Below are 27,085 nucleotides of genomic sequence, written 5' to 3'. Positions count from 1 at the left end.
CCTGTATAATCATTACAGTACTGATCACTTGTTTTTTCATCAAGGTACTTGACATAAAGTCAATGTAGGATTGTAGACATGGGAAATGCAGTTTGGTAATACATATAACTAGCAATACTTTCATCTTTAATCTGCTTATGGCCGGAATTTTTAGAGGTGAAAATAAAAAGTGGTTCTTTGTTGTCGTTTTTATCACCTTGTGTGATCATGGAGCTTACACCTGACAACATCGCAAAGTTGAGCAATTGTGAGCTTCGAAAGGCACTTATTAAAGTTGGTATCCATCCAGCTCCTCTTACTCCAACAACAAGAAAAATTTATCAGCGAAAACTTGCCAAAAATCTGCTGAAGTCATTTTCTTCCGATCAAGCTGAGCAGCAGGCAAGAGTATTGCTTAACTCTATGAATTGTTGTAACTTTGAGTTTTGTTAACGTTTTAATGATCTAGGTAGATAATTATATTGTAACATACCAGTATTCTTAAACATAGTGGTTGTAAAAACATATGACTTGCATACTGCTATTATTCCACATCCTTAAACCGCTTTATATGGCACGACACATATTTGTTTCATCAATCGAAATAGCTGTTGCTAGATTTCAGTGATCAATGTCAATTTGGATTAAAGATTTTAAAACAGTTCACTTTGGAGCTCTTCAAAGACTACCATGCCAATTAGGACCAATTGCATGTGTTTTTTATTGTGCAATTATATACAATCATGCGTATTCTTCAGGCGCTTGTTGCATTGACAGCTTTAAGGGAAAGACATGAACACATTTTTTGTTTAAAACGCTAATGTAGTTCATGATGCATTTCACTTGATAAGAACAATAAATTATTGAGTGGTTTGTTTGCATTGTTTTTAGTCATACTTTTATTGGAATGGATTGATTAAATCTTTATTCTCGGACTGGGAAAGCTTCTTTGAGAGCTTAATCCTGGCAGTTTCACATACTTTTAGTTGTACACAAACTTCTGAAAAAGCTGAAACCAGAGCTGCACTATAAATTTTCTCATATTAGTTTTTTTGATCGTACATTTTCAGTTGACCATTCTGAATAACTGTAAACTCTGTCAAACTGGCTATGCAAGGAACAGAAATAAACATTATTCACTGCCTTGAAAAGTTGACATCATGGCGCTTCAAATTAGACAAGAAAAATTTTGCATTTTAAAAGAGCTCATAAGTTGTTGGAGGATCATGAGCTTGAATCAAATGGTTATCGGATTTTTAATTAACACTCCATTTACACTTGAGTTTAAAATTGTTGATTTACTTATTTATTACCAAAGATGATTATTCACAGCATGAAATTGACTTTATTCAGCTGCTCGTCTGCATGCTCAGACATTGTTTGATTTGTGCAGGAAACTAAAGAAACAAGAGAAAACAAATCTTCAGTGACTGAGGTTGGAGACGCATCTTCAGTGACGGAAGTTGGGAGCTTGCCTGAATCCACTTCTTCAAGTCAACCTATAGGTTTGATTAAATTGTAGGAATCTGTGAACTTGAACAGAGAAATATTCTTTTGCAGCATAATTTTGAAAGTGTTAGATTATGTACCTTCTACCCTGCAGTGAGATGTATCTGCCACGGGCTGGGTGCGGCCATTTGTCTTGCATCAAGTAGCCTGCACCAGTATGTCGTGTTCCCCAGTTGCTAACATAATCTCAATGTGGAATCGTGCTCTGTGCAGTGGTGAGTGGAATAGATCTAGGGAGCAAGTCTTTTAGGGGCCGATCAAACAGGCGCGCACACTGTGGCGCATGCCGCATCGGCGCCTAAGCCGTGGGGCCAGGCCTCCACGCATATTTCTGCGTGGGAGCAACTTTTTATGCTGCATTGATACACAAAACAATAGATGAACTAGCGATCGGCAGCAGGAAAACATTTTTTAAAAGCAAACCGCAACAGATTCCCGATAAATAATCACTAGAACGAGTAGGATGCTACAATCCCACCCCAGACAAAAAAATCTGTCATTCACGTCTGCAGACGTTAAATCAATGTAAAAATGACTGATTTTGCTGCCTGAGACATAGCAAAAATCTACCATTTTGCGTCGATTCAATGTCATCAGATGTTGAATGCACCCAAAAACAACATAATTTGCTACGTTGACGCAGCGTGCGTTTAGCTTAATGCGCTTGCAAACAGACTCAATGTCGCTTTCGAAAGTCGAAACCTCTGCAGAGAATTGTCGCGGCAGTGAATCGCTTGCTGTGAAAATGAACTTGAAGGTAACCACTGACTAAAGTAACAAGGGCTGGTACAAACCGCATTGCGCACACGCGGCATAATCAACACAACAACGGACTCGCGCAAACTGCATGGCGTACACACGACCGTTGCCATAGAAACCCGATTAAAGGCGGGGAATATGCGCATCTTTTGTTTCATCTGCAACACGAAAACGGGCGTATTACAGCGAATTGAAACTTGAAAGCTGGTCCGCGATAAGTTGCGATATTGTAGTGAAAAGGGAGCAATGTCAAGTCGAAAACTTAATCAAACGTCTCTCCGTAGCTATTTTTCAAGGGCTGTTTATGGATGTCAGCAACTTTTAAATTTATTCAAGGTGACGTGCTGTTGAATTGATGTAAACATGAATGATTTTGCTTTCAACAGGTATATTTTCAAGCGTATGATCAAGTTAGCATTTTCATTCCATTTACAGATACCTTTTAATAAACCTTTTCGTCTCTTGTTTCATGCTAATAAATCTAGTTCGTTGCTAAACTTTATGTTGTGCTTAGCTTAAAGAGTCGCAGTCCATCAACCGCTGACGCATAGCATGTGTTTTGGTCGAGTTTTGTTTATAATAATTAAAGGTAGGTCGAACGTAGCGATAACTCCGAGTGTGGCAATAAAAGCAATCCTAGTGTGACGACATAATTACGTCATCCATCTGCGTGACATGTCGCTGAATTTACGTTGCTGCTGATGAAACACGCTTTCGCCCCCACGGCCAAAAAATTAGTTAGGCGCCTATGCTGTGGCGTCTGGATATTTAGGTGCGGAGCACTGTGGCGCCCGTTCATTTGGGTGCTATTCCTAGTGAAGTCTGCAGATTGTATCAGTTTGGCAGGCAGGACAATGCTTTTCACACAAAATGTTATATTGAACAAAGAAAATATGTCATGGCGTCCGTGAGTGAAGCTGCTTAAACCGGCAATGTTTTTCCCACAAAATGTTACATTGAACAGAAAAATTTATTGTATTTTAATTAGAGCTCGACCGATATATCGGTCAGCCGATATGGCTATATTAGGTGTATATTAGGCCTATATTAGGTGCAGCTGATATATTGTATCGGCTATTTTTCGCCGATAAACATCGGCCAGAAAAAGCACACTCAAAACCAGCCATTGGAAGAATCACAAGTTGCTCAAACGTGTTTGCATAGCAGTAGCACGAACAATTGTTGCGAGAATATAATTTCCCGCCCATTCTAGTGCGCGCATCTAGAAAATGTTAATACCGTAATTTCTGTAACCATCTGCCTGCTTCTGATACTAGCCTACTTACCTTATTCGCAGGGTTTTGTCGCCATGGGTCTGCTACTATTCGGCGAGTCCGATTCGACTAGTCCGATTCGGCGAGTTCCCTATTAGGCGAGAGCCTTTTTCGGCGAGTGCCCTATTCGGCGAGTTTTTAAAATTTTTAAAAGGAAATTATCGGGTACCGTAGCCTAATTATAATTGCCATTTTTACATCGTTTTAACGTCGCTAAACGTTGAAATCGTGCAGAAATAAATAAAAATAAAATGTTTGAACTATTAAATTAAAATTTGTCATGTCAGTTCAGTTGTTTTTATTTCTGACTATAACGTGCTTGAATTCGTCATGTCAGTTCAGTTGTTTTTATTTCTGATCATGATATCAAAAACAATACACGTCAACATAGCAAAGGTGTAGAAAAAGGTAGAAGCAACAAAACGGGAACGTTAAAAGGTGCTTGTGACCGAAGTAAGTTATTGAGTTGAAAGAAATTTGGCACGGTCGCAACACCTTCAGAAAAATTTAAGATATGAAGGAAAATAAAACAAAGAAAATGTTACAAAAAAAAAAGAAATCATGTTTATGTCTATAAGTTAGTACTTTTGAATAGTTAAAATGATTAGTTTGGATCAACAAATGTGTGGCCTACAGCTTGGATTGAAAGGAAATTACCGAGTACCGTAGCCTAGTTATCCCGACCAGCAAAAATTTGTTCCAAGAACACAGTTCATTTTTACATTGTATTAACAGAATGAAAAGGCTAACCAAATGTGTGGCCAACAGCTTGGATTGAAAAGAAATTATCGGGTACCGTAGCCTAGTTATCCCGACCAGCAAAACTTGCCGTTTTTACATCATTTTAACGTCGCTAAATGTTGAAATCGTGTAGAAAAGAGAACTTTGCTGACTAGGATACGTTGAAGCTGAGAAACATTCACAGAGAAGCCCTACGATTTATTCCAAGAACCCATTTAGCATAACATTTCATTTGTACATTGATTCAACGTCTGAATGCATTATCTTAAAAATGCAACGTATCGTAGGGCTTCTGTGAATGTTTCTCAGTTTCAACGTATCCTAGTCAGCAAAGTTCTCTTTTCTACACGATTTCAACGTTTAGCGACGTTAAAACGATAGGCCACACATTTGGTTAGCCTTTCCATTCTGTTACTACAATGTAAAAATGAACTGTTAGGCTAACTGGGTTCTTGGAACAAATTTTTGCTGGTCAGGATAACTAGGCTACGGTAGAGCTGGGCGATATTGGTAAAATAATTTCGATACGATATTACCAAAAATAAAACGTTATTATCTAAGTTTCGATATTTTACGGCTAGTCGCAAAGCACGGCTTTCTATAACTGCATGAAAAACATACTGAGCACTGGTACTGAAATGAGCAACATTTATTGCAAACAATTGCTGCGATTTAACTGTCGCAAACTAAAGATTTTTGGACAAGAATGTCAGCATGTTGGCATTGCAGGGTTTTAGGCACGATCTCTTCTTGGAAACAATTGAGCCACTAAGTGAAAACACCCTTTCACTACTAACACTGGTGGCTTGAATGCACAGAAGTTTTCTTGCAACTTTTGCAAGTGTAGAAAAAGTCAGTGCATTAGCTCGCCACCATGTACAGATGCAGCTGTCCTTGTTGATAGTTTTTGATGCAAAATAGAGATGCAGCTGTGAGTAGCAAAACAAAATAAAGTATCTACATAGCTGTAGCTACCGTAGGCTACGGCCGTTACACTATGCTACGGCCGCTACGCAATGCAACGTAAATTCAAATTCACTTCAGTCACACGTGGGAATCAATAAGCAGGATTGCGTAATCACAAAGACTGCTTGTAATGCGTTAACAATGCACACACGCTTGAGGGTTGTCTGCGCATGCGATGTCAGACGGCTCGCAATGCGTAAACAATGCACACACACTGGGTTGTCTGCGCATGCGATGTCTGTGTCACTGCGCATGCAAAATGTTGCTATAATTTCAGTACATTTATAAACGATAAAATCGGAGCTTTGTGAATAAATATCGCTGCCGAAAAAATATCGTATCGTAATATCGCCCAGCTCTAGGCTACGGTACCCGATAATTTCCTTTCAGTCTAGGTTGTAGGTCACACATTTGTTGATCCAAACTAATCATTTTAACTATTCAAAAGTACTAACTTATAGACATAGGCGCCGGGTTTTGAAAATTGCCGGGGGGGGGGCAAACTCTTTAGCCGCCTGATTGCTTACATTCAAAATGCTGATGTTTGTTTGTCAGCATTGATGTTTGCTTGCGTCTATCTGCCATTGTATATCACCAAGCTTTATAATGTAGGCTCAGGCCAGGGATATCTAGAGAAGGGGATATGAAGGCTCGCAGCGATTGCCTTATTCTCATGACACTACCAGGGCGGTAGTTTGTAGTGCTTTAAACATGTGGTTCTTTTTAAAATCGCAGAAAGTTTTGTAGTGCAGCTGATACAGTAAGCTACAGAAGACAGTTAGCAAATGTTACGTGGAGCATATTTAAAGAATAGCTGTTTGGAAAGACAGTTGAAAAGTTACATGTAAGCTGTTTTTTTTCACAAAGCCTTTGCAGTAGGCTAGATGTAAAGCAAGTATATTGGTAGTTGAATTAACAAGCAACCATGAGCATGCTGTGAATATCCAGGCCTGATGCTAATAGCGCAATGCAAGTTATCATAACAAGATCTATTAAACAACTATCGGTGCCAATTGTCATTTTACGATAAACACAGATTATTTACGTTAAGCAAAAGCCCTTCTATTGTCAGACGTAATAAAAGCCTTCGTATCCCCTTCTTTAGATATCCCTGGCTCAGGCCTCGAAATTCACGGCGGACATGTCCGCCGACAGCATGTGACGTCCGCGGGAAGTACCATCTAGATCGATCATATTTGTCCGCCGAGAAATAACACAGGAACTGGCGATACAAATCGTCATTGCACAGAACGAACAAATTGTTGCAATAATATATTTTCCAGCGCATTCTAGCGCGCATCTAGAAAATGTGAATACTGTATCCCTTAGCTTCCACTCAAGGAGGAAAACTTTCGATTTTCACGTTGATTCAAGGATTGATGACATTGAATCAGCGTAACAAAGGTGAATTCTTCGCTAAGAATCGATAGGAGTACAGGTACTTCTACACTAATCACGCGCAATTTAGTTCAATTCTTACGTCACAATGTCTGGCTTTGATCGAGTAATAATGATACAGCAAGGTTGGTTACTAAATTAGATTACCGTATTTACTTGATTGTAAGCCGCGCTTGATTGTAAGCCGCCCTTGATTGTAAGCCGCATGTAATAGTGTTAAAATTTAATGTAAGCCGCCCTTGAATGTAAGCCGCAAATACTGTTTACACGCAAAGCTGAAACTGTTTACTGTTAAGTGCCATAAATAAAACTGACAACTCCTTTTTTTCTTTCGAATGCACGTCATAAATGCATGTGACAATTTAAAATGCACGTCACAACTTCACAATTGTCGGCATCAGACAACGCAGTATGTCACGCTTTCTTTCTATCTCTTACCAGGAAAAAGACTTGGAAAGGTTCAATGACGTAGTTTAATGGGTCAAACCGAAAAGCAGTCAATTAAATGTCGAATAATTTTACTAGTGAAATGATAATCTGACTTCTTGAAGAACTTTAACGAACGGCTTCTCAAATAACTCTAATTTCGAACACAATTTATATCAGCACCAATTCTCATCTACTTGTATTGATTTCTTCAACTCTCAATCAACAATAATTTCTGCATCAACTACCAATCCACAACTCATAACACAACTCCCATAACCAACTCAATAATAATCATCATAATAAACATTACACAAACTACACCACTATTTATAGTTGGTTGTTCAGTCCAGTAACTTCGAGAAGGTGACGTAGTGTTGCATCACACGAACTCATCGTCGGTCACGTAGCATTGAGCGGCATAAACAAGCAAGTTTAAAGAAATCTAAAGAATGTCACGTAGGGGTAGAGGACTGTTACATAATACAGATTTCGTAATCAGAGGTCCATTCGTAAACAACCTTGTGACATCATGACAAACGATATTGGCAATTGTGAAAACAACAGAACGTTCCAGATACAGAATGATCTAGAATTTCGTTGCAGAACAACGACTTCACAATTAGAGGTTACTACTGGTCATTGACCGATAATAACATACCGCCAGGGCTGGAAAAAATGCTTGGCTTCCCGGGAATCTGTTTTTTTGTGAAAAAATTTCCCGTTGTTTACAATCACGATAATGACGTCATAATTACACATTTACACGTTTTCTGGTGAAAAACCTCACGCAAAATATATTATAGACGGCCATCTGTAGCTTTATAGTTCCAATAAATAATCTTGGCATCGTATTTTATTCGTAAGCAGACATGACGCACTGTTTGTGCCTGATGTGCCCACTTTGATCGGAATAAATTGGAATAACAATAGGTACGGTATAATAAATTAGACGCCGCATGCTTACAAATTACATCCACTGACTCACTGACCACCGTGTGCATGTCATGAAACACTACGACATCACGAGCCGCTGGTTACGTAATTGACAAGTTGACAATAACAACACTTCATGCTCGAACTGGTTGATAGTTTGTATACTATGTGCAATGTGCATGAATAGCATAACCAATTAGGAAAAATGATATAGGCATTAGGCAAAAAGCACAAAAAACGGCCAAGCGGATGAACAAATCAATGCACAACAAGTTTCGCTGACAAACACAAGAGTGACAAGACATAGCGAAAATTACTAATAACTTACAAAATAACCAGTCCGCTACACGGAGAATAACGAAACGCCATTAACTTGACAACAAAATCAAAATTACGACGCTAAAACAGCTGTTTTTTTAAATCAAAGAAACCGCAAGCAAGTTTCGTCCATGCGAAATTACTACAAATAATACAATACACTACTGGGACATAAAAGATAGTGACGATTTCTCGTTGTTTAGTCCATCTACCACAGCAGACACTTTGTACATTTTCGAGCGAACGTTACCGGTAATAAAATGCCATGGTTTTCCTTTGAAATGTAAATCAAGAGCCTGTTTCATGATGCTGTTACACTTGCTTATGTGTGGCCCATTCCAGTGAATGAGCATCTCGTCGCTAATGTCTTTAATATCTTTTTTATTTGTGGATGTTGCGCTTCCAATAACTCGACGTCACTGTCTTCGACGTCTTTACTACTAGCAATAACACCTGTTTTGTTTGTTTTTTTGTTGTTGTCCTTGATTGTTTTCCTCGTCTTGGGGATGTGGTCTTTTCCGAGTGGATGAGGAAAACATTTCCGTTAGACTTATTTGACCATATTCTATAATAGGAAAACCACGATGTTGCTGACGGGTATGTTCGCTAAGCCTGTCCCTTCGCAGACACTCTGCAATAGCCACACCTAATCGGAAGCTTTGATTTAAACGTTGGCGTAGCTGCCATTATTTTATCACCAAGAATTACTGAAAATACACGCTGAACTGAAGTGAATATATGGCTAACTTGAGTTATGCAAATAGTAATAATAACGCCAACACGGGCAGTCGAATAGCCGCTTTAATAGACGCGGGCGCGTTTTGCTTGCGTCACCGGGCAAGTGTCTATACACCGAAATTTTTGTTGCTTAACTTTGGAACAACGTTTACGGTCGTATACAGCTTGTATCGCTTCGGTGAATTCCTTAAAGCTTTTGTTATCTATCAGCAATAGTTTGGCTTCAATAAATCATCGTTATGGTTTTGCTTTGTAAGGAAAAAGCCGGTGTGTTTCAAGCAGACCTTTGAGAAATTCAGTTCAAACTAGCTATTCAATGAGTCTTTCCACGTTGATTCAAGGCCTGGCACGTTGAATTCATATTACAGCCGAAACGCCAACAAAAAATTTTGCAAAAAAAAAAACGCCGTTGGCATGGCACCATGACGTAAGCGAAAACGCCGACCCTAAGTGGATAGAAGGGAAAAACTTCCCTCTGAGAAATTAAATTAACACTTTCACTGCAAAGGCTAATCCGCTAAAAGCACCCATTGACTGCTGAATTTTTTCCCGTTGTGCAAACGCCAGCATATTTTAATGAATGCAAAATAGCAGTAGACCTACCATTGGTATACTGGAATTTACAATTATGACATCACAATACCAAACTTTATTTCGCAAATAACGTTTCTTGTAAATACGCATTTGCGACGCTCGTATGAAGACGTTAGTAACGTGATTTTTACTGTAAAAATTTCCCGCGAATCAGCAAATTTCCCGGGAATGTCATTCCCGGATTCCCCATTTTTTCCAGGCCTGCATACCGCTCAAGAATTTTATAATGAAAACAGCACATTCTGCCAAGACGCAAAGCAGCCCGACGCGACGCCTTGCACATTGATTGTGACACAGTACGGCAAAACATTTATGGCAAAGTCGACAAGGAAAAAGAAAAAATGTAAGCCGCCTTTGATTGTAAAACGCCCTTGAATTTAAGCCGCAAACATGATGGAAAAAAAACTTTATAAGCCGCGGCTTACAATCAAGTAAATACGGTATACGAGTCGGCTATTACAGCAAGATGCAACAAAATTTGTTAAATTTTGGTATTACAGTAAGAAAGAAAAGACCCAAGGAAAATTCACTTTCGCTTACATGACACGCAAAAATAAACTTATAAGAAAAAAGCCTGTGAAACTTTGCACAGCAGAAAATAGTAGCGTTGGTGTAGAAATTTTCCGACTCCTGCCCAGAGTATTGTGACGCATTAAGCCACACGACCTCGTTCGGTGGAAGTTAATCAGTTATGTGACGTATTGACCAGCTACACGGCGCTTTGACTCTTTAAGCGCAAGTCGTTGGTCTGATGAAAGCCTTTCAGAGTGACTTTACTGATATTTTATAAAGCCTTCTAAAACCGTAGTTAGGCTATAGTTCTGAAATGGCGAAGAATTATTATCAAGATAAAGTGATTAAGCATGACGATCGACGGCTAAAACTGGTGTGTCCGCCGAGATAGCTGCTCAGACCGGACACGTTTGTCCGCCGTCAACAAAAGCGAATTTCGAGGCGTGTAGGCTACTTCGAATTATATGCTAGTCACTTTGAACTTTAGCTCTTAATACGCGTAGATACTAAACTGAGCAAACTGAACATCGTTATTGACACTCCCAAGAAAAAACAAAGCGGAAGAAATCAAGAAAAACGTTTTTCAATCATTGTTACTATGCTTCAACGGCTCCATGCTGGCGTTTATCAGCTACCGTACTTCTGTTTTTTTTGCTATCTTAGGAGCAGCGCTCTTGTTGCAACAAGTAGATCTTTTAATTGAGATCGATCCGCAATGAAGGTCAAACTAACGCAAATTTGAAATTAGAAACATTTGCTTTAGGATTTTTTTAAAAATAATTTGCGGGGGGGCAGCCACCCCGAGCTAAATTCACGGGGGGGCGCCGCCCTTCCGCCCCCCTGGAGTCGGCGCCTATGCTTATAGACATAAACATGATTTTTTTTGTAACATTTTCTTTGTTTTATTTTTCTTTCATATCTTAAATTTTTCTGAAGGTGTTGCAACCGTGCCAAATTTCTTTCTACTCAATAAGTTACTTCGGTCACAAGCACGTTTTAACGTTCGCGTTTTGTCGCTTCTACCTTTTTCTACACCTTTGCTATGTTGACGTGTATTGTTTTTGATATCATGATCAGAAATAAAAACAACTGAACTGACATGACGAATTCAAGCACGTTTTAACGTTCGCGTTTTGTCGCTTCTACCTTTGCTATGTTGACGTGTATTGTTTTTCATATGATGGTCAAAAATAAAAATAACTGAACTGACATGACGAATTTTAATTTAATAGTTCAAACATTTTATTTTTATTTATTTCTGCACGATTTCAACGTTTAGCGACGTTAAAACGATGTAAAAACGGCAATTGTAATTAGGTTACGGTACCCGATAATTTTCTTTTAAAAATTTTAAAAACTCGCCGAATAGGGCACTCGCCGAAAAAGGCTCTCGCCGAATAGGGAACTCGCCGAATCGGACTAGTCGAATCGGACTCGCCGAAACGGGCCATTCCGTGTCGCCATATAATAGGCCCTACTAGATCTACTAATTAAGCGATTATTTTTCATCAGTTATTGCCATTGCTACATTTATGCAACGTTAAACAACGTTGATTCGCCGTTAAATGAGAAAAAGTGTCCAGCCGCGCCGTTTGTCTCCACTCTGCCACTTCTAGCCCAGTGCTATAAATCAAGTAAATTGCGCAAACCTGTGAGGAAGTTCATTCGTGGCAAAAGTCTGACCACAATTTCCACTGCTTTTACATCGTTTTAACATCACCAGATGTTAAATCGGTATAAAAACGGGAGCAAGTCTTTTAGGCGCTGACAATTAGGCGCTGGCCTAATAGGCGCGCACACTGTGGCGTCTGGATATTTAGGTGCGGAGCACTGTGGCGCCCGGTCATTTAGGTGCTATTCCTAGTAAAGTCTGTAGATTGTAACAGCTTGGCAGCTTGCCAGAAAATTATATCATGGCTTCCGTGAGTGAAGCTGCTTAAACCGGCAATGCTTTTCACATAAAATGTTATATTGAACAGAAAAATATATTGTTGTTTTATTGATTTATTATTGTTTTATTTGTTGTTAGTCCAGGTTTGCGTTGGTGAAAGCTTTATCAATAAATTATTCAAGCTTCCGAACATTATTGGAAGTAATCCTACGGAAGTATTCCTACGTCGTAAATCATGGCAGATCCATAGTCTTTGCCTGTCCTTTTTTGGCTACGGTAATAATATAATATTTTGTGTGAAAATCATTGCCGGTTCAAGCAGCTTCACCCATATATTTTTGTTTAATATAATATTTTGTGTGAAAACGCATTGCCGGTTTAAGCAGCTTCAGCTGCTTCACTCACGGAAGCCATGACATATTTTTCTGTTCAATTTAACATTTTGTGTGAAAAAGCATTGCCGGTTTAAGCAACTTCATTCACTGAAGCCATGACCAACAACGCACACGCATTAACAAAACAACAAACAACATATAATATTTTGTGTGAAAACGCATTGCCCTAAGCCTCTACCTGCCAAGCTGATACAATCTGCAGACTTTACTAGGAATAGCACCTAAATGACCGGGCGCCACAGTGCTCCGCACCTAAATATCCAGACGCCACAGTGTGCGCGCCTATTAGACCAGCGCCTAACTGTCAGCGCCTAATAGACGTGGACCCATAAAAACTGTAGCATTGTTCTTCAAAGGAGTAATTTTCTCTCAAACGACGTCATCAATTAACTCTGCTGCCAAAATGCTCTATTTTGTCGTTTCAATCATCACAGTTGCGTCTGAATACTAAAAAGTTTGGGTGTTCATCAGGACAATTATCGTTTGTAGTTGCGTCTGTTACGTCACTGATATTAAACTGTGCACACCTGTTGGTTTGGCCGGATGAAACCGTTGGTTGTCATTAGTTACAATTCAGCTCCTTCGTTATATAACTGTTCTAATTGTAGAATCAATGTAAGCTCGGTTCAATAGCGCAGTTTATCGTTAGATATTTGCAATTTATAGTACAGTAGTAGGAACTAGGAAGCCTAGATCTTGGACCATGGTGGCAGGAAAACAACAGTGGAGTTCTACATTATTATTGGTGATCACGTGACGTGACAGTATGTGTTCGCCCGCCCAGCTACTTTGAAAACTCGGCGCCTATGACAGCAACCAATGCATAAACTTTCTTGGACTGGTTTGTTGCTTAATAACCTTGTTGGTAGCAAATTTTTCGTAGCTGATATATATCGGCATCGGCCTAAAAATTTCATAAATATCGGCCTGAAAAAGTGATATCGGTCGAGCTCTAATTTTAATGCGCGTGTTCGGTATTTATTTGTTGTTACTCCAGGTTTGCGTCGGCGAAAGTTTTATCAATAAATTATTCAAGTTTCCGAACATGACTGAGTTCACTTTTAGTTAAGTCAAATAATAACTACACTAAACAGTAAACATCAGTAAAAAATATACCGTAGCCTATATTCAAGCGGGTAGTAGGCTTGAGTGAAGAGTAACTTAGTTTTCCGTCAAAACCTTGACTAGGTTTAATAATAACGAGCAAAGTCACACCATTATGCTTGCAACTTGTAGCCAGGGTTCACATGCCCTATAGAAGTGTATTCATGTAGTAGAGCATTGTCTCATACGTACTCGCCACACGACCAATCCATCCCGAGTAGAAGTAATTGTGAAAGATAACAGATTAAGTAAAGTTCCATCTGGCTGCAACCTGTGTTCAGGATGCATAGCAAATGTCCTGTGGTGATGTGCTAAAATCAAGAGTAGTAAAGCATTGTCTCGCACCTCATCTCCACACGCGCATTAACAATACAACATATTTTTCTGTTCAATAAAACATTTTGTGTGAAAAGCATTGCCCTACCTGCCAAACTGATACAATCTGCAGACTTTACTAGGAATAGCACCTAAATGAACGGGCGCCACAGTGCTCCGCACCTAACTGTCTGCGCCTAAAAGACGTGGACCCTAGATCTAAGTGTTGTTGGTTCCAACCCTCGAACAGGCCCACCATCCATAATCAATTAATCATGTGAAAACCTTGGCAATGACCAGGAATATTCTTTAGCGCTATTTGTGGATGGTTATGTTTGGAGCAACCTACTCTATGTTTAGTTTTAAAATATATTTTGTTAGGTGATCATGGCAACTCTAGAGCTGATGAAGTCCGTTACGTCATTACGTATCCTTCCGGTGGAGGTTGGCAAGTTTATGTTTTTTTATTTTACGTGTGTGTTCAGTTCCTCTCTGGAGCATCACCTTTTAACCTAAGTAGGCTAGTCGGCACTCATATATTGATGAAAGATTAAAGTTTCAACCCCCCTAAAGGGAGGTGTCAGAATATTCGAACAGACTCTTAAGTCTTAATTAGTTGTAAAGTGCGGCAGACAGTTGCCAGCGACTTTTTTGCTTCATGTGAACTTTGTTCTATGTCTCGTCATTTGACATCACTACATATGCAACAGAAGTAGAACTCAATTAACTTTCCACCATAGTTTGTTGGTTTGGATGTGTTAAAGGGGTACTAAAGGAAAAACCTGACTTGGCGATTTTCCACGTTCTTTGTGTTTAACATGCTACCATAAAACGATTTTCAGTAAAATTTCGCCCCATTGCGGTCTGACCACCATTGCGCGCGTGCTTTTGTCAGAGCTTTCAAAACCAGAATGGGCCTGAGCAGCGAAGCGTGCGACTGTACACTTGTACAGTCTACGTAATAAAAGACGAGCAGTCAGCTGATCACGCAACAATTGTTACTGCCGGCGATTTAACTGTAGGCTATGTATGTACATCAAAACATCACATTTCAACATCAAAACACCAGACAGTTTGCTCAAAACCTCAGATCTGATGTTAAAACATCAGATGTTGTAACGTGGCTTTTGTTATTGCTGTCTTTTATGACGTATTCTCGAGCTGTGTTTGCACTTTTTGGTCATTTTGAAAATAAATGAAACATTGGACTTTGGGCCTTGCCAGCGCCATTGAAAACAATTTTTTTTCGGTAATTTTTGTTGAAATGTATTCTTGAATATTCAGTTTACGCATTTTAATGCTTAATTCCCGTTTGAAAATTTCATTTAATATGCTTTTAAGTGAAAATATGGTTTATACTTTGTGGTAAAATTTTTGCCATGTATCTCAGTCTTGAATTGCCATTGCGTCTTGAATAATTTTAACAAAGTGTTTCTGATTTTGGGCGGTCAAACATAGGTGACTTCTCACCATCACCTTGTTGCAGGTTTTCAGTGTTCATCTGAGAACAACCTTTCTTGTTCATTGGCTGAACTTCTCAACTTCTTCATAAATTGCACCCATCATCGTCATCCTTCAAAGAAGCCTGGTCTTTATCTCGAAACATCATGATCGACTAGTTGCCTGCAGCAACTCCTCCATCTCTAGATATTGTTCACAACTCTTTAAACTTTTTCCAACCCGCACGTATTCTTCCCGTCATAGCTGTGCTGGTGCAATTATCTATTTCTAACATATTTCAAAGATAGCGGAACTCCGTAACAACATCTATCTCACCGCATCCCAATGTCACATGCTTCTCGTACGTTTCATCAGCTGCAATACCCTCACATATTCTACACTCAAAACGCATCCCACTCATCAACCTTCTATGAATGCCTGAACATCTCTTGTGCACCCAATGCTTGCATTATTTTAATACACTGAATAGAATTGCTCATTACTCTCCTGCCACATATTGCGCATGGATCCATAACATTGACTGCCAATACCTCATTGCATTCGTTTTATTCACTTTTAATCCTTTGTCTTCCAATGCCCTTTTTAATCTGACATATTCTTCTCCCATATGCACTAAATCTTCTCCCATATGCACGTCTCCCATATGCACTAAATCGTCAGCATACAGAAATTCTTTCATTGATTTATTCAGTTCATCTGTTAAAGCAGTGCTTCTCAACCTCTGGGTCGCGACTCAAAACTGGGTCGCCGTTTCATTTGGCTGGGTCGCTGTAAAATGTGCTGATAAATGATAATGCCTCTTGAGCAAAGTTAAAACAAACTGCCTGTCACTACTTTAGTTTTCGTAATTTCTATTATTCAAACTACGCCGCAGGTTTCATCCGACGATTTTGCGACACGCATTTTGCGGTGAAGTGTAGCCTACACAACAGTCCACACTAGACTAATTTGGAAGAAGAATTTTTATTCTGCAAAGCTTTGAAAACAACAACACGAGGCGAAGATATCTTTGCTTTGGTCGCCTCATTTATGAATGAAGAGGGTTTAGAGTGGACAAAATGCTCCAGTATTTGCAGTGATAGAGCTCCAGCTATGCCCAGATCCCCCAAAGGTTTTACTGCTCGTGTGAAAGAAATGAAACCTAATGTACTCGTCAGTCACTGCTTCGTCCATCCAGAAAATTTAGCATCTTGCAGGCTTTCAACCGAATTGGGAATTGTCATGCAAGATATAATTCACATCGTCAACTTCATAAAGGCCAAATCACTGAACTTACGACTGTTTGAAAAATTATGCGAAAATTTTAATGCAGAATACAGACATCCGTTGAACTTTTCTGATGCGAGATGATTATCTCGTGGCAAAGTTCTGAAGAGATTTGTACTGTAACTCTGCGCAAGGAAGTAAAGGAATTTTTGATAAACAAGAAGCATAGCTTGGCCGAAAAATTTGCTGATTAAAAGTGGCTTTTGTTTGTGGCGTATCTTTCTGATATATTTTCGCACTTGAACATCTTGAATAAATCTTTGCAAAGACTAAACATATAATGTAGGTTGATGTATCTGAAAAACTGATTGCTTTTAAGGAAAAGCTAAAGTTGTGGAAGAGGAAGATCGCGTCCCAGAAAACAGCAACATTTACTGCTTTGAATCAGTTACTGGTAGAGACGGAGTTAGAAGGCATTTGGGTTCATTGATACGAGAATTTGACTTGATTTCAAACTGAAAACTACCAAATCATTTTTGGGTTTCAAGAGGAGTTTATTGACATTCAGTGCGACAGTATATTGATGAACTGTTTTAAGAAAGAAACCCTTGGTCAATTTTGGACAAAAGTCAAGAATGAAAAGACTGTTGTTGGCATGCACGCAGTAAAAGCTCTCCTGCCATTTGTTACTACTTGCCTGTGCGAGAGCGGGTTTTCTGCGCTTGCTCACATCAAAACAATGGAGAAAAATTATCTTCGTCCTGAAGATGACATGAGATTGGCACTGAGCAAGATCGGAATGGCCCGTTTCGGCGAGTCCGATTCGACGAGTCCGATTCGACTAGTCCGATTCGGCGAGTTCCCTATTCGGCGAGAGCCTTTTTCGGCGAGTGCCCTATTCGGCGAGTTTTTGAAATTTTTAAAAGGAAATTATCGGGTACCGTAGCCTAATTACAATTGCCGTTTTTACATCGTTTTAACATCGCTAAACGTTGAAATCGTGCAGAAAGGAATAAAAATAAAATGTTTGAACTATTAAATTAAAATTCGTCATGTCAGTTCAGTTGTTTTTATTTTTGACCATCATATGAAAAACAATACACGTCGACATAGCAAAGGTGTAGAAAAAGGTAGAAGCGACAAAACGCGAACGTTAAAACGTGCTTGTGACCGAAGTAAGTTATTGAGTTGAAAGAAATTTGGCACGGTCGCAACACCTTCAGAAAAATTTAAGATATGAAGGGAAAATAAAACAAAGAAAATGTTACAAAAAAAATCATGCTTATGTGTATAAGTTAGTACTTTTGAATAGTTAAAATGATTAGTTTGGATCAACAAATGAGAACCCATTGTAGTAACAGAATGAAAAGGCTAACCAAATGTGTGGCCTATCGTTTTAACGTCGCTAAACGTTGAAATCCTGTAGAAAAGAGAACTTTGCTGACTAGGATACGTTGAAACTGAAAAACATTCACAGAAGCCCTACGATACGTTGCATTTTTAAGATAATGTATTCAGACGTTGAATCAATGTACAAATGAAATGTTATGCTAAATGGGTTCTTGGAACAATTCGAAAGGCTTCTGTGAATGTTTCTCAGCTTCAACGTATCCTAGTCAGCAAAGTTCTCTTTTCTACACGATTTCAACATTTAGCGACGTTAAAACGATGTAAAAACGGAAATTTTTGCTGGTTGGGATAACTGGGCTACGGTACCCGATAATTTCTTTTAAATCCAAGCTGTAGGCCACACATTTGTTGATCCAAACTAATCATTTTAACTATTCAAAAGTGCTAACTTACAGACATAAACATGATTTATTTTTTTTTTTTTTGTAACATTTTCTTTGTTTTATTTTCCCTTCATATCTTAAATTTTTCTGAAGGTGTTGCGACCGTGCCAAATTTCTTTCCATAGGCGCCGACTTTTCAAAAAACCTTGGGGGGCGAGAAAAGTGATAACGTCATAACCATAGCGCTATTTACTCGATTAAAATAGTCTTTGATTAAGCTTAGTGTCGTGTTTATATTAACAAATAGGTCGCAAACCGAATTTATTAGAAGCGCTGCTTGAAAGGATTAGTTTTACGCACGCAGTACGCCTAATCGTAAAAATTTTGATATTGTTAGCTCATAATTGGAACAGTTGGAAAACAAGCCGATTCCTTTCCTTTTCGTGCGAGTGAACAACAACGATCAAGACAGTGAAGTTATCGAAATAAAACGCAAAAAATCATGATCTCAAGCAGAGTGAAAACCCGGTATCAGTTTTATTAACCTCGTTTCGCTAATTACTTACTTTCAAAGCGTTGACAACGGCGAAGTGTTTTCTCTTCTGTTTTTTATCGAAAGTGTTTATAGTCTTTTATTGAATACAGTAGGCTATACTCGAGTAAAGGTCGAGATGTTCGCAAGTGATTTTCACCTCAAAAAGACAAGTTCAACTAACACGGGACAAGCTGTTGTCTCCAGCTCAGCAATTTTCAAAATGAACGCACTAAAAATCATTGTCGACGTAGATTACGGATTGTGAAATCGCGTCGGCTTAAGTGAAAGTTTTGAATACGTTTATTTGCAGTGATTCAAACTTAATTTTCAAATTCAATGATTTCTTGTCAATTCTAAACTTTATGCACTTGTTGAGCAATATGCAAAGCTCACGAGACAAAACAGAAAGAGGAGATCATTTTTTTATTTTTGCGTGTAGGATATATTCGTTCTTATTATTACGTAACATTCCATGATCGTTAAAGTCGATGTCAAACCTTAGCGGTCGCATAAAACAATGATGTCAGGTTAGCTAGGTGATAATAGCGGTGAAAGACGTCGTTAATGCAGGCAATATCTGCGACCAACACCATTAAACACCTTTTCTTTTTTCGGTTTTCAATTTAATTCTCACACATTGCAAAAACAATGCTTTCTGTTGAATCACAATTGATCTCACAGCGGGAAGACCTCGTTGAAAATAGCGCGTCTAATTTAGCTGGTTTACTTAATATTGCAGTGAATAGTTACGTGACTATTCCAGCAGTACTCTACCATCTACTTTGAAATTTCCATACCGTATGAGATAGCCATGCGATCAGCTGCTGTTTTGCGGGCAAGAGCAACGTAGGCTTTTCTTGCTTTAGTCATTCTTTAAGTCCGTTTAAATTATCTAAATCTCCTTCGCGAAGTGTTTTATATTTGAAACACCACTTGTCATCACCATTTTTGTTGCCCCTCAACCATAAATTTACGGGGGGCACCGGCCCCCCCTGAAGTCGGCGCGTATGTTTCTTTCAACTCAGTAACTTACTTCGGTCACAAGCACGTTTTAACGTTCGCGTTTTGCCGTTTCTACCTTTTTCTCGACCTTTGCTATGTTGACGTGTATTGTTTTTCATATGATGGTCAGAAATAAAAACAACTGAACTGACATGACGAATTTTAATTTAATAGTTCAAACATTTTATTTTTATTCCTTTCTGCACAATTTCAACGTTTAGCGACGTTAAAACTATGTAAAAACGGCAATTATAATTAGGCTACGGTACCCGATGATTTCCTTTCAAAAATTTCAAAAACTCGCCGAATAGGGCACTCGCCGAAAAAGGCTCTCGCCGAATAGGGAACTCGCCGAATCGGACTAGTCGAATCGGACTCGCCGAATCGGACTCGCCGAATAGTAGCAGACCCAAGAGCAGTAATGGAAATGTACAAGAAAACTGAAACAGCAGTAAAGGCTCACATTAATTAAATTCGACAATTTTGTTGTTATGTTTAATCGTGTTATATATGAGTGTGGCCCATTTTTTCATGCTGACAAAACGTTGTGCAAAACGTAGTTTTGGAAATAGGGTCGCCACAAATAAAGGTTGAGAAGCACTGTGTTAAAGCATCCATAACTGTGACAAAAAGCAACGGACTGATTACTGAACCTTGATGAACACTCTACTTTCACTTCAAACCATTTGACATTTTATTTTCAAGTTTTACTGCTGTTTCAGTTTTCTTGTACATTTCCATTACTGCTCTTACTTCTGATTCCATCACACCTTTCTCAATACCCACCAAATCACTTCTATCGGAAGTTCGGAACACGATAACACGATCAAAACTTTTTTTCTAAATCAATAAAGACAAAATTATAAACTTCATAAACTGCATTTCAGATACAAACTGATGTTGATTAAATGTTGTAATTTCAAAACTTTCAGGCTTCTGTTGGTAAATTGTTCTGTTCCTTTTGTTTGATGGGGTTAACCGTTGGGGTGTAGGTCAGTTTCCTGACTGAGTGACCTTTGCTGATATGTTTTCTACTTTCAGAGCCAAGATTGTTCACAGACAAAGTGGATGCTTGGAATGAACTGAAGAGGAGCAAGGGAGCGAGGATTCACTTGTTTGAATCTTCCACAGAAGCGGACAACTTCATTCATACGTGAGATGATGGAGATATCTTGATAACTTTGGTACCGAGGATGCTGTGAACTAGGGAGACGAAACTAAACGACATTTGCCGTTTGTCAAAATGAAAAATGAACATTTCCGAACGTTACCATAGTAACATCTTTCTCTTCCCAAGGGTCTGAAGTCTGATTTCTTTTGCGCTAAGATAAGGAATTTTATTAATGAGTTACGTGACACAACGAGTCGCAGTTCCAACGTTAAACTTTATTTCGACAGGTTAGTGACAAAGTACTTAAATACTTGAGCCACAAAAGAAACTTTTGTTTCATCTCACAGTGAGAAGCTGCCATGTTCCAGTCCACATCCTTAGGTGCTTTTCTAGAGGCTACTCCACTACATTCTTAGCTGAAAACTTTCGCATGGTTTTTGTTTGTGATAGACGCATTGACGCTGCTGCTACTAACACTTCATGTTGACAAAGTAGCCTGAAAGTTTATGATTGGAGAACCGGCGGTTATTTAATATTTTGTTGGCAATCATTTCTATTATTTTACCACACTGACACGAGTCCGCGAGAAGCGAAACACGCGACTACTCAGAAGTTAGTTGAAGACTTCATGGTCGTACCACTTCAATAATGGGCAAGGTCTTTGACCGGCACTAACCCTGTTGCTGAATGGGTTTAAGCTGGGAGTTCTTAGATTGAGGATGAAGACATTGAAGTTCCCACCTTAGATAGTCAACTGTGTTGTTGCAGATGCGACAAAGCGACGTTTAATTGCGTTGAATTTACACCAGCATCCGAACAAGGCACCGACCACGTGACCCCAAAACAAGTCGAGCTCAATCAACTCGCGCGCGCCATCGAACACAATGATGACGTCACATTCGATAGGTTGGTGTTGGGGAATCCCCGGTACTTGATCAGTTCCGCCGACGGTCCGGTACCGCTCAAGCCCAGTACCAGGTAAGATGTCTGTCGGTTAGATGTGTTGATCATCTTCATGAAACTGCCTCGCTGTGCAGATACAATGCGCTCCATGTGGCGGCCAAGTCAGATCAGCCTGGTATGGTTAGGAAGATCATCGGACTTATTGAAGATCCCAACTTCCACAAGGCCATGTATGGAGGAGCATCCAGCCAGCATCGCATCGATCACCTTGTGGATTTGTATCTGAACACACCAGAGAAAGGCAACTTTGAAACTCCGCTCCATCTGGCATGCAAGCACGGATTTTTAGGTGATCCTCATATTTTTATTCCACTCCTCTGCAGTTCCTTGTCACTTTTTGATGTTGGAGACCAGGTTTTTAGGAAGCTTTTCATCATTTGTTCATGATTCTGTTGCTTTGTTGACTTGTTGTTACTGGCCAAGGACAAACAATGGAGCTGAGAGAGCATATGATACAAAGTTGGGAAAATATCGCGCTAAATTAAAGTGTTGCCAGGTGCTTGACTGATTTCTCAACCAACGCATTCGAAGGTTGAGTTTCTAGATTTTGGGCTAATTATAACAGCCAAGGATTGGTCTAATTTTAAGTTAAAGTAGCATTTTGTCTGCAAGTTTAGCGAGCTGGCAACACTTATGTAACAACAGTTGTTTTGCCCTCTGATGTTTGTATGAGGTTTTGGTGTTTAGTCGGGCGAAACGAGGGAGTAACGTGAAAAATGACGTCAACGCTCATAACAATCCATGTTTTAATGTAAGCAAAGATATTTTGTTTTTGCGCCTAAAAGTGTAATATTGTTAATATTCATCCGCGCTATTACGCTAACTTTTCACAGGAGTCGTTTCAGAGCTGCTAGCCTGCACCGCGATTGACAGGAATATAAAAAACAAATACGATGAAACAGCTTTCGACGTCGCGGGCGCGCGGTGCAAGGAGGCCACAGCCAGGTGAGCACTCGATGTGGCATTCGCGTCATTATATTCTCGTAGTCAACACGTCATTGTCAATGCAGACCCCAGATGCTGGATTTGCTTGGCGACCAATACTTTGTTCCCATGATGCGTTGCCATGATAACTCGAGGCCACCCATTGTTCTTCCGCCGTGGACCCCGCGCGATCCCCATGTGGAGAATGGACCGAGCAGAGAACCGGAGGAAGGAGTGATGATCGTCAGTGCCATCGCTGGTCCGATGGGGTGCCAGGAAGCCGCCAAAATGCACAAACAATGGGCCACTCCAGGTAAGTGGGTCAGGTAGACGATTAGGGGACGCTCTTTCAAGCATCTAGCAATGTTTGTTCTCAGATCGAAAGAGAATTCACATCCGGAGATCGGATGCGGATCGCGGAGGAGAGAGGATCGGAAGGGAGATAGTTAGGACGAGGGAGATCCCATGGTTGGAGTACTGGGACTTCTTGGGAAATTATGCTGACTTTTCCAAAGACGATGGTTTGAAGATGTTGGAAGATTATTTGGAGGAACGGTGAGTTGTCATCTTAATGTAAAAGTTGACTGTGACTCCAAGATGAATTCATCGCATGTTTGTACAAACCTGCCGCCACTTCCGCCTTTGTGACGTGTAACAATTATCCTCAGGTCAGCGCGCACGATGAGGAGATCACTTGCTGGGGGAATACCCAGTTCAAGCGGAGACGATAGCAACTCGATGGTACAATACATGGGTGACTCCTCACCTGTGCTGAAGAAAGTCCCATCCCAAGGAGTAACGTCGCTTGTTCTCAAAGAGAGACAATTGGAAATAGTCAGAAACCGATTGCTGAAAGAACGACGGAAACGACTCAGGCGTGTCGAGACGGTGGCCTCCCCCGGGTCCCCCCACGACCCATCACAAGACAATGATCTGACTCAAGATTTATCGGAAAGGTTTTCACGGATCTTAAACCTGGATCCCTCCATGGATTCTCCACCCAATCGCAGTGTTTCCCTTTCTAATCCTCAACTTCCGACTAGCAGCGGCGAAGGCGCGTGCCTCAGGTGACGTCATATGATTAGTTGTAGAGACTTCACCAACCGTGATTTAACGACAATTTTTGTTTTGTTACAGCGAAATGAAGAGTGATGGTCTTCCAAGCCTGGGTATTCCCCTTTCTCCGGTCTTCATCGTCGGGTGGGTTGTTTGTTTCATTGATTTGATCGACTAACGGCCGACGTTGATGTAACGTTGTATTTGCGTAGCCACCACCCGAGCAAGGTCGACCTTGAAGTGTTCGAAGCCATGGCCGGCGTACGCGTCGATGACGTCATTTATCCTAATGTGGCGCGATGGAGGAAGTTCGTTCTCTCCAAGGATGAGGAGGAGAAGAAGAGGTGAGGTTGTTTTTAGAGATTCTCGACTTATTTGTTGGTTAAAAACCTTCAATTGCAGCTGAGCAACTTTAACTTACCAACCTCAGTGCTGCCAGGTGAAGTGCTCTATTAAACTTGGATCGTTGTGATTATGACTTACCCACCGAGAAACCTGTTCCACAGATGGGAAACCCCCAAGAAGTTCAACATGAAAAAGTTTCGATTTCCTGACTACTCTCCATGCGCGTGGTCGTCCCCGCTGAAGCCCGCCGTCCCCGGCACGTGACCCACATCAAGACCGACTTTGTGATGACGTCACAATGGCAATGGGGCACATCCTTGTTTTATAACTTCCAGTTTTTCGTCGCGGTTATCGCGAAGTATCCAATCCCGAACACAATTTTAAAACATATTGCTGTTCAAAGCACTTATTCGCATGTAAAGTGGGTACTGATGGTGCAACTACCTACAGTTGCGGCGTCAACAGGTTTGTAAATGTTAGGGATTCATAGTATAGGGCAAAGGCAGGTTAGTTGATACAAATTTTACATAAAATGCGTTTTTTTCACGAAACGCTAGGTGTAGCGACGCAACTTTAGGTGCATATGAAAGCTCATGTTTAGGGTTACTTTTTCGCCAAGTTTGGCTACTTGCATTTAAATAGCAATCAGTTTATGCACCTTGGAATACAACATTCTATAATATATAATATATCAAGTAACCTTTCGAAAAGGTTAGTTGATACACTCTTAAGGTTAGTTGATTCACACATTGCAGCCCAGCAGGTTAGTTGATGCATGGCTGTATTCAAGCAGAAAAATCAGGAAATAAATGTTCATGAGCAAAGCAGTGAGTATTACCGTTCACAATAAAACACATCACACAAACGAATGCCCTTTGTAAACAATTATATTGTCTGATTAGTAGGCCAAATCCCACTTTGTAAAATCAAAGGAGAACTTCAAATAGTTGCTCCTTCTGGAAGACCCTCCTAAAGCATTGGGGTATGGCAGCTTGAATAAAATGTCTGTTGCATGAAAAGAGTACTCTGACTCTTCATCAGTTATAAAAGTTTGATCGTCAGGATCTTCAAGTTTTTTTGGAACTTTATGCAGGAACACCCCTTCATAGTCATTATCCTCCTCATCGTATCGACCAATCCGGGCAATGCATTTTGCTGAGTGTGTGCGACCATCAACCTGCAAAATTATCATGCAATAAGCTTTACCGGTACTAGAGAAATTTTATTTATGTTTTATGATGGTGATATTTTCAAAAAAACTTTTCAGAGGTCATCTGGCTATAAAATAATTAAACTATTTTTGTCCACATTACAAAATTATTCAACACAAGCCAACATCTTATCAATTTTAAATTAAAAACCTCTTTAACCAATTTTAAAATCGTGAAATCACTGTGCTTACTATATAATTAGCTGCTGCTATTAATTTAACTAGTTTCTATTTTGTTTTTAAATGTGTTATCGCAAACCTCCACTCATTACCACCTGCTGCAGATTGTTTTTACGAAATTATAGTCCATTAAAGATTACAATTTTAAGTAACAGCTCTTAGAATAAAAGAAAGTTGTTTAATAGTTTTTAAAATTTATACATAGGCCTACCTTAACTATCACATAATCTCCAATGTTTACTTGGATCTCTTCATCTGAAATGTGATGGTCAGAATCACTGTCATTTAATTGAATGGCAATGCTTTCATCAGAAGATGTTTCCTCAATATGTTGCTTCTGTTTCTTCGATCTCTCTTTTTAAACAGTTTTTTTTTAGATGAGCTTGCACGTTTTGGTTGTTTGCCTTTTTCTGCTATTTCATTCCTGACTGGCGTGAGTGTAAAAATTTGAGTTTTTCCTTGTCGCCGTTTTGGGTTTTTCTTTCTGGGGGTTGCTTTGGGCAAAGGTCTTACATCACGTGGTGAAACATACAAGGATGTAGAAGGTCTGTTCAAAATGGAATTGCATGTTTCACTTCCTTCATCAAGGAGTGGTGTTGCTGACAAGGGTGTGCCTGCAGAAGCAGTTGATAAGGCAGGCGTTGGGATTGCGGAGTTAGGTGTATCTGCAGAAGCCATCGATATTGATGGGATTTCGGAAATGGGCATGTCTGCGGAAGCAGCTGATACATCCAATGTTTCTGGAGTTTCAGCTTTCGCAAGTTCAGGGCTCTCTGCTGGAAAAAGGATAGGATGAACTGATCCGATTTCAATAGTAGGCTATAAGGGTCATTAACAGTATCAGTGGCACTTGATAAAGCAAAATCAGTCTCAGTAAAGATATTTGGATTAAATGGCCTTCAAAACCAGATAATATGTTCCGGGGTACAAAAGCAGTGAGTTGAGCTTGATTTACCAATTGTGGTATGTCGTATCTAGTTACCCGCTTTCCAGGATGAGATCTAATCCATAAATCCATTGCAGTGTTGTAAGCAATTTTAAATGGATAAAAAACTGATTTGTCAAGTGGCTGTAGATGGTGTGATGTATGCGGTGGGATAGTAAGCAAAACAATTTCAAGCTCCTTGCATTTATCAATTGCAGAAATCGAAATATGGCTTTCATTGTTGTCGAGAATTAACAACGCCATGTTTTCCTTGGAGCACTGACTATGCCCTTTAAAATGGTCCAAGTATTCCACAAAAATCTCTGCAGTGGTCCAGCCTGATGGGTTTGCTTTCCCAATACAACCATGTGACCCACCTCGAATAAAATGGTCTTTGTATGTTTTTCGTGGAAATACGAACAATAGTGGTATCACACTACCATTTGCGCACATAAATAGCAGTCACCAACTCACCGCGTTCAGAGGATGTGATAGAACCAACACTTTTGCTCCTTTTGACGTAACTATCGAGGATTTTGGACAGTGGTCAGACCAGTTTCATCGAGGTTAAACATTTG

The 27,085-nt window shown here is 39.8% G+C and overlaps 1 protein-coding gene across 1 annotated transcript; it reads left to right on the top strand.

The window, feature by feature from the left end:
• Positions 1 to 207: 207 nt before the first annotated feature.
• On the top strand, positions 208 to 25,659 carry LOC145779645 (ankyrin repeat and LEM domain-containing protein 2-like). The gene is made up of 12 exons (XM_082591283.1): positions 208 to 381; positions 1,373 to 1,484; positions 20,835 to 20,946; positions 21,673 to 21,882; positions 21,942 to 22,156; positions 22,701 to 22,812; positions 22,878 to 23,104; positions 23,169 to 23,346; positions 23,460 to 23,858; positions 23,929 to 23,991; positions 24,060 to 24,191; positions 24,354 to 25,659. Exons 1-12 carry the CDS (start codon positions 208 to 210, stop codon positions 24,454 to 24,456), a joined length of 2,037 nt encoding a protein of 678 aa, XP_082447409.1. The 3' UTR covers positions 24,457 to 25,659.
• The last annotated feature ends 1,426 nt before the right edge of the window (positions 25,660 to 27,085 follow it).

The sequence above is a fragment of the Aplidium turbinatum genome, chromosome 11 (assembly GCF_918807975.1).
Source record: "Aplidium turbinatum chromosome 11, kaAplTurb1.1, whole genome shotgun sequence".
NCBI lineage: Eukaryota > Metazoa > Chordata > Ascidiacea > Aplousobranchia > Polyclinidae > Aplidium > Aplidium turbinatum.
The sequence above is the reverse complement of the archived record's forward strand: the minus strand, read 5'-3'. Positions and strand labels throughout refer to the sequence as shown.

What these genes read in the sequence shown, in the direction of transcription:
- LOC145779645 (XM_082591283.1), top strand. Translation starts at nt 208, where the DNA reads ATGGAGCTTACACCTGACAACATCGCAAAGTTGAGCAATTGTGAGCTT. An exon ending in TTCTTCAAGTCAACCTATAG is followed by an intron (nt 1,485 to 20,834) that starts GTTTGATTAAAT and finishes TTCTACTTTCAG; the next exon opens with AGCCAAGATTGTTCACAGAC. An exon ending in TGCAAGGAGGCCACAGCCAG is followed by an intron (nt 22,813 to 22,877) that starts GTGAGCACTCGA and finishes TTGTCAATGCAG; the next exon opens with ACCCCAGATGCTGGATTTGC.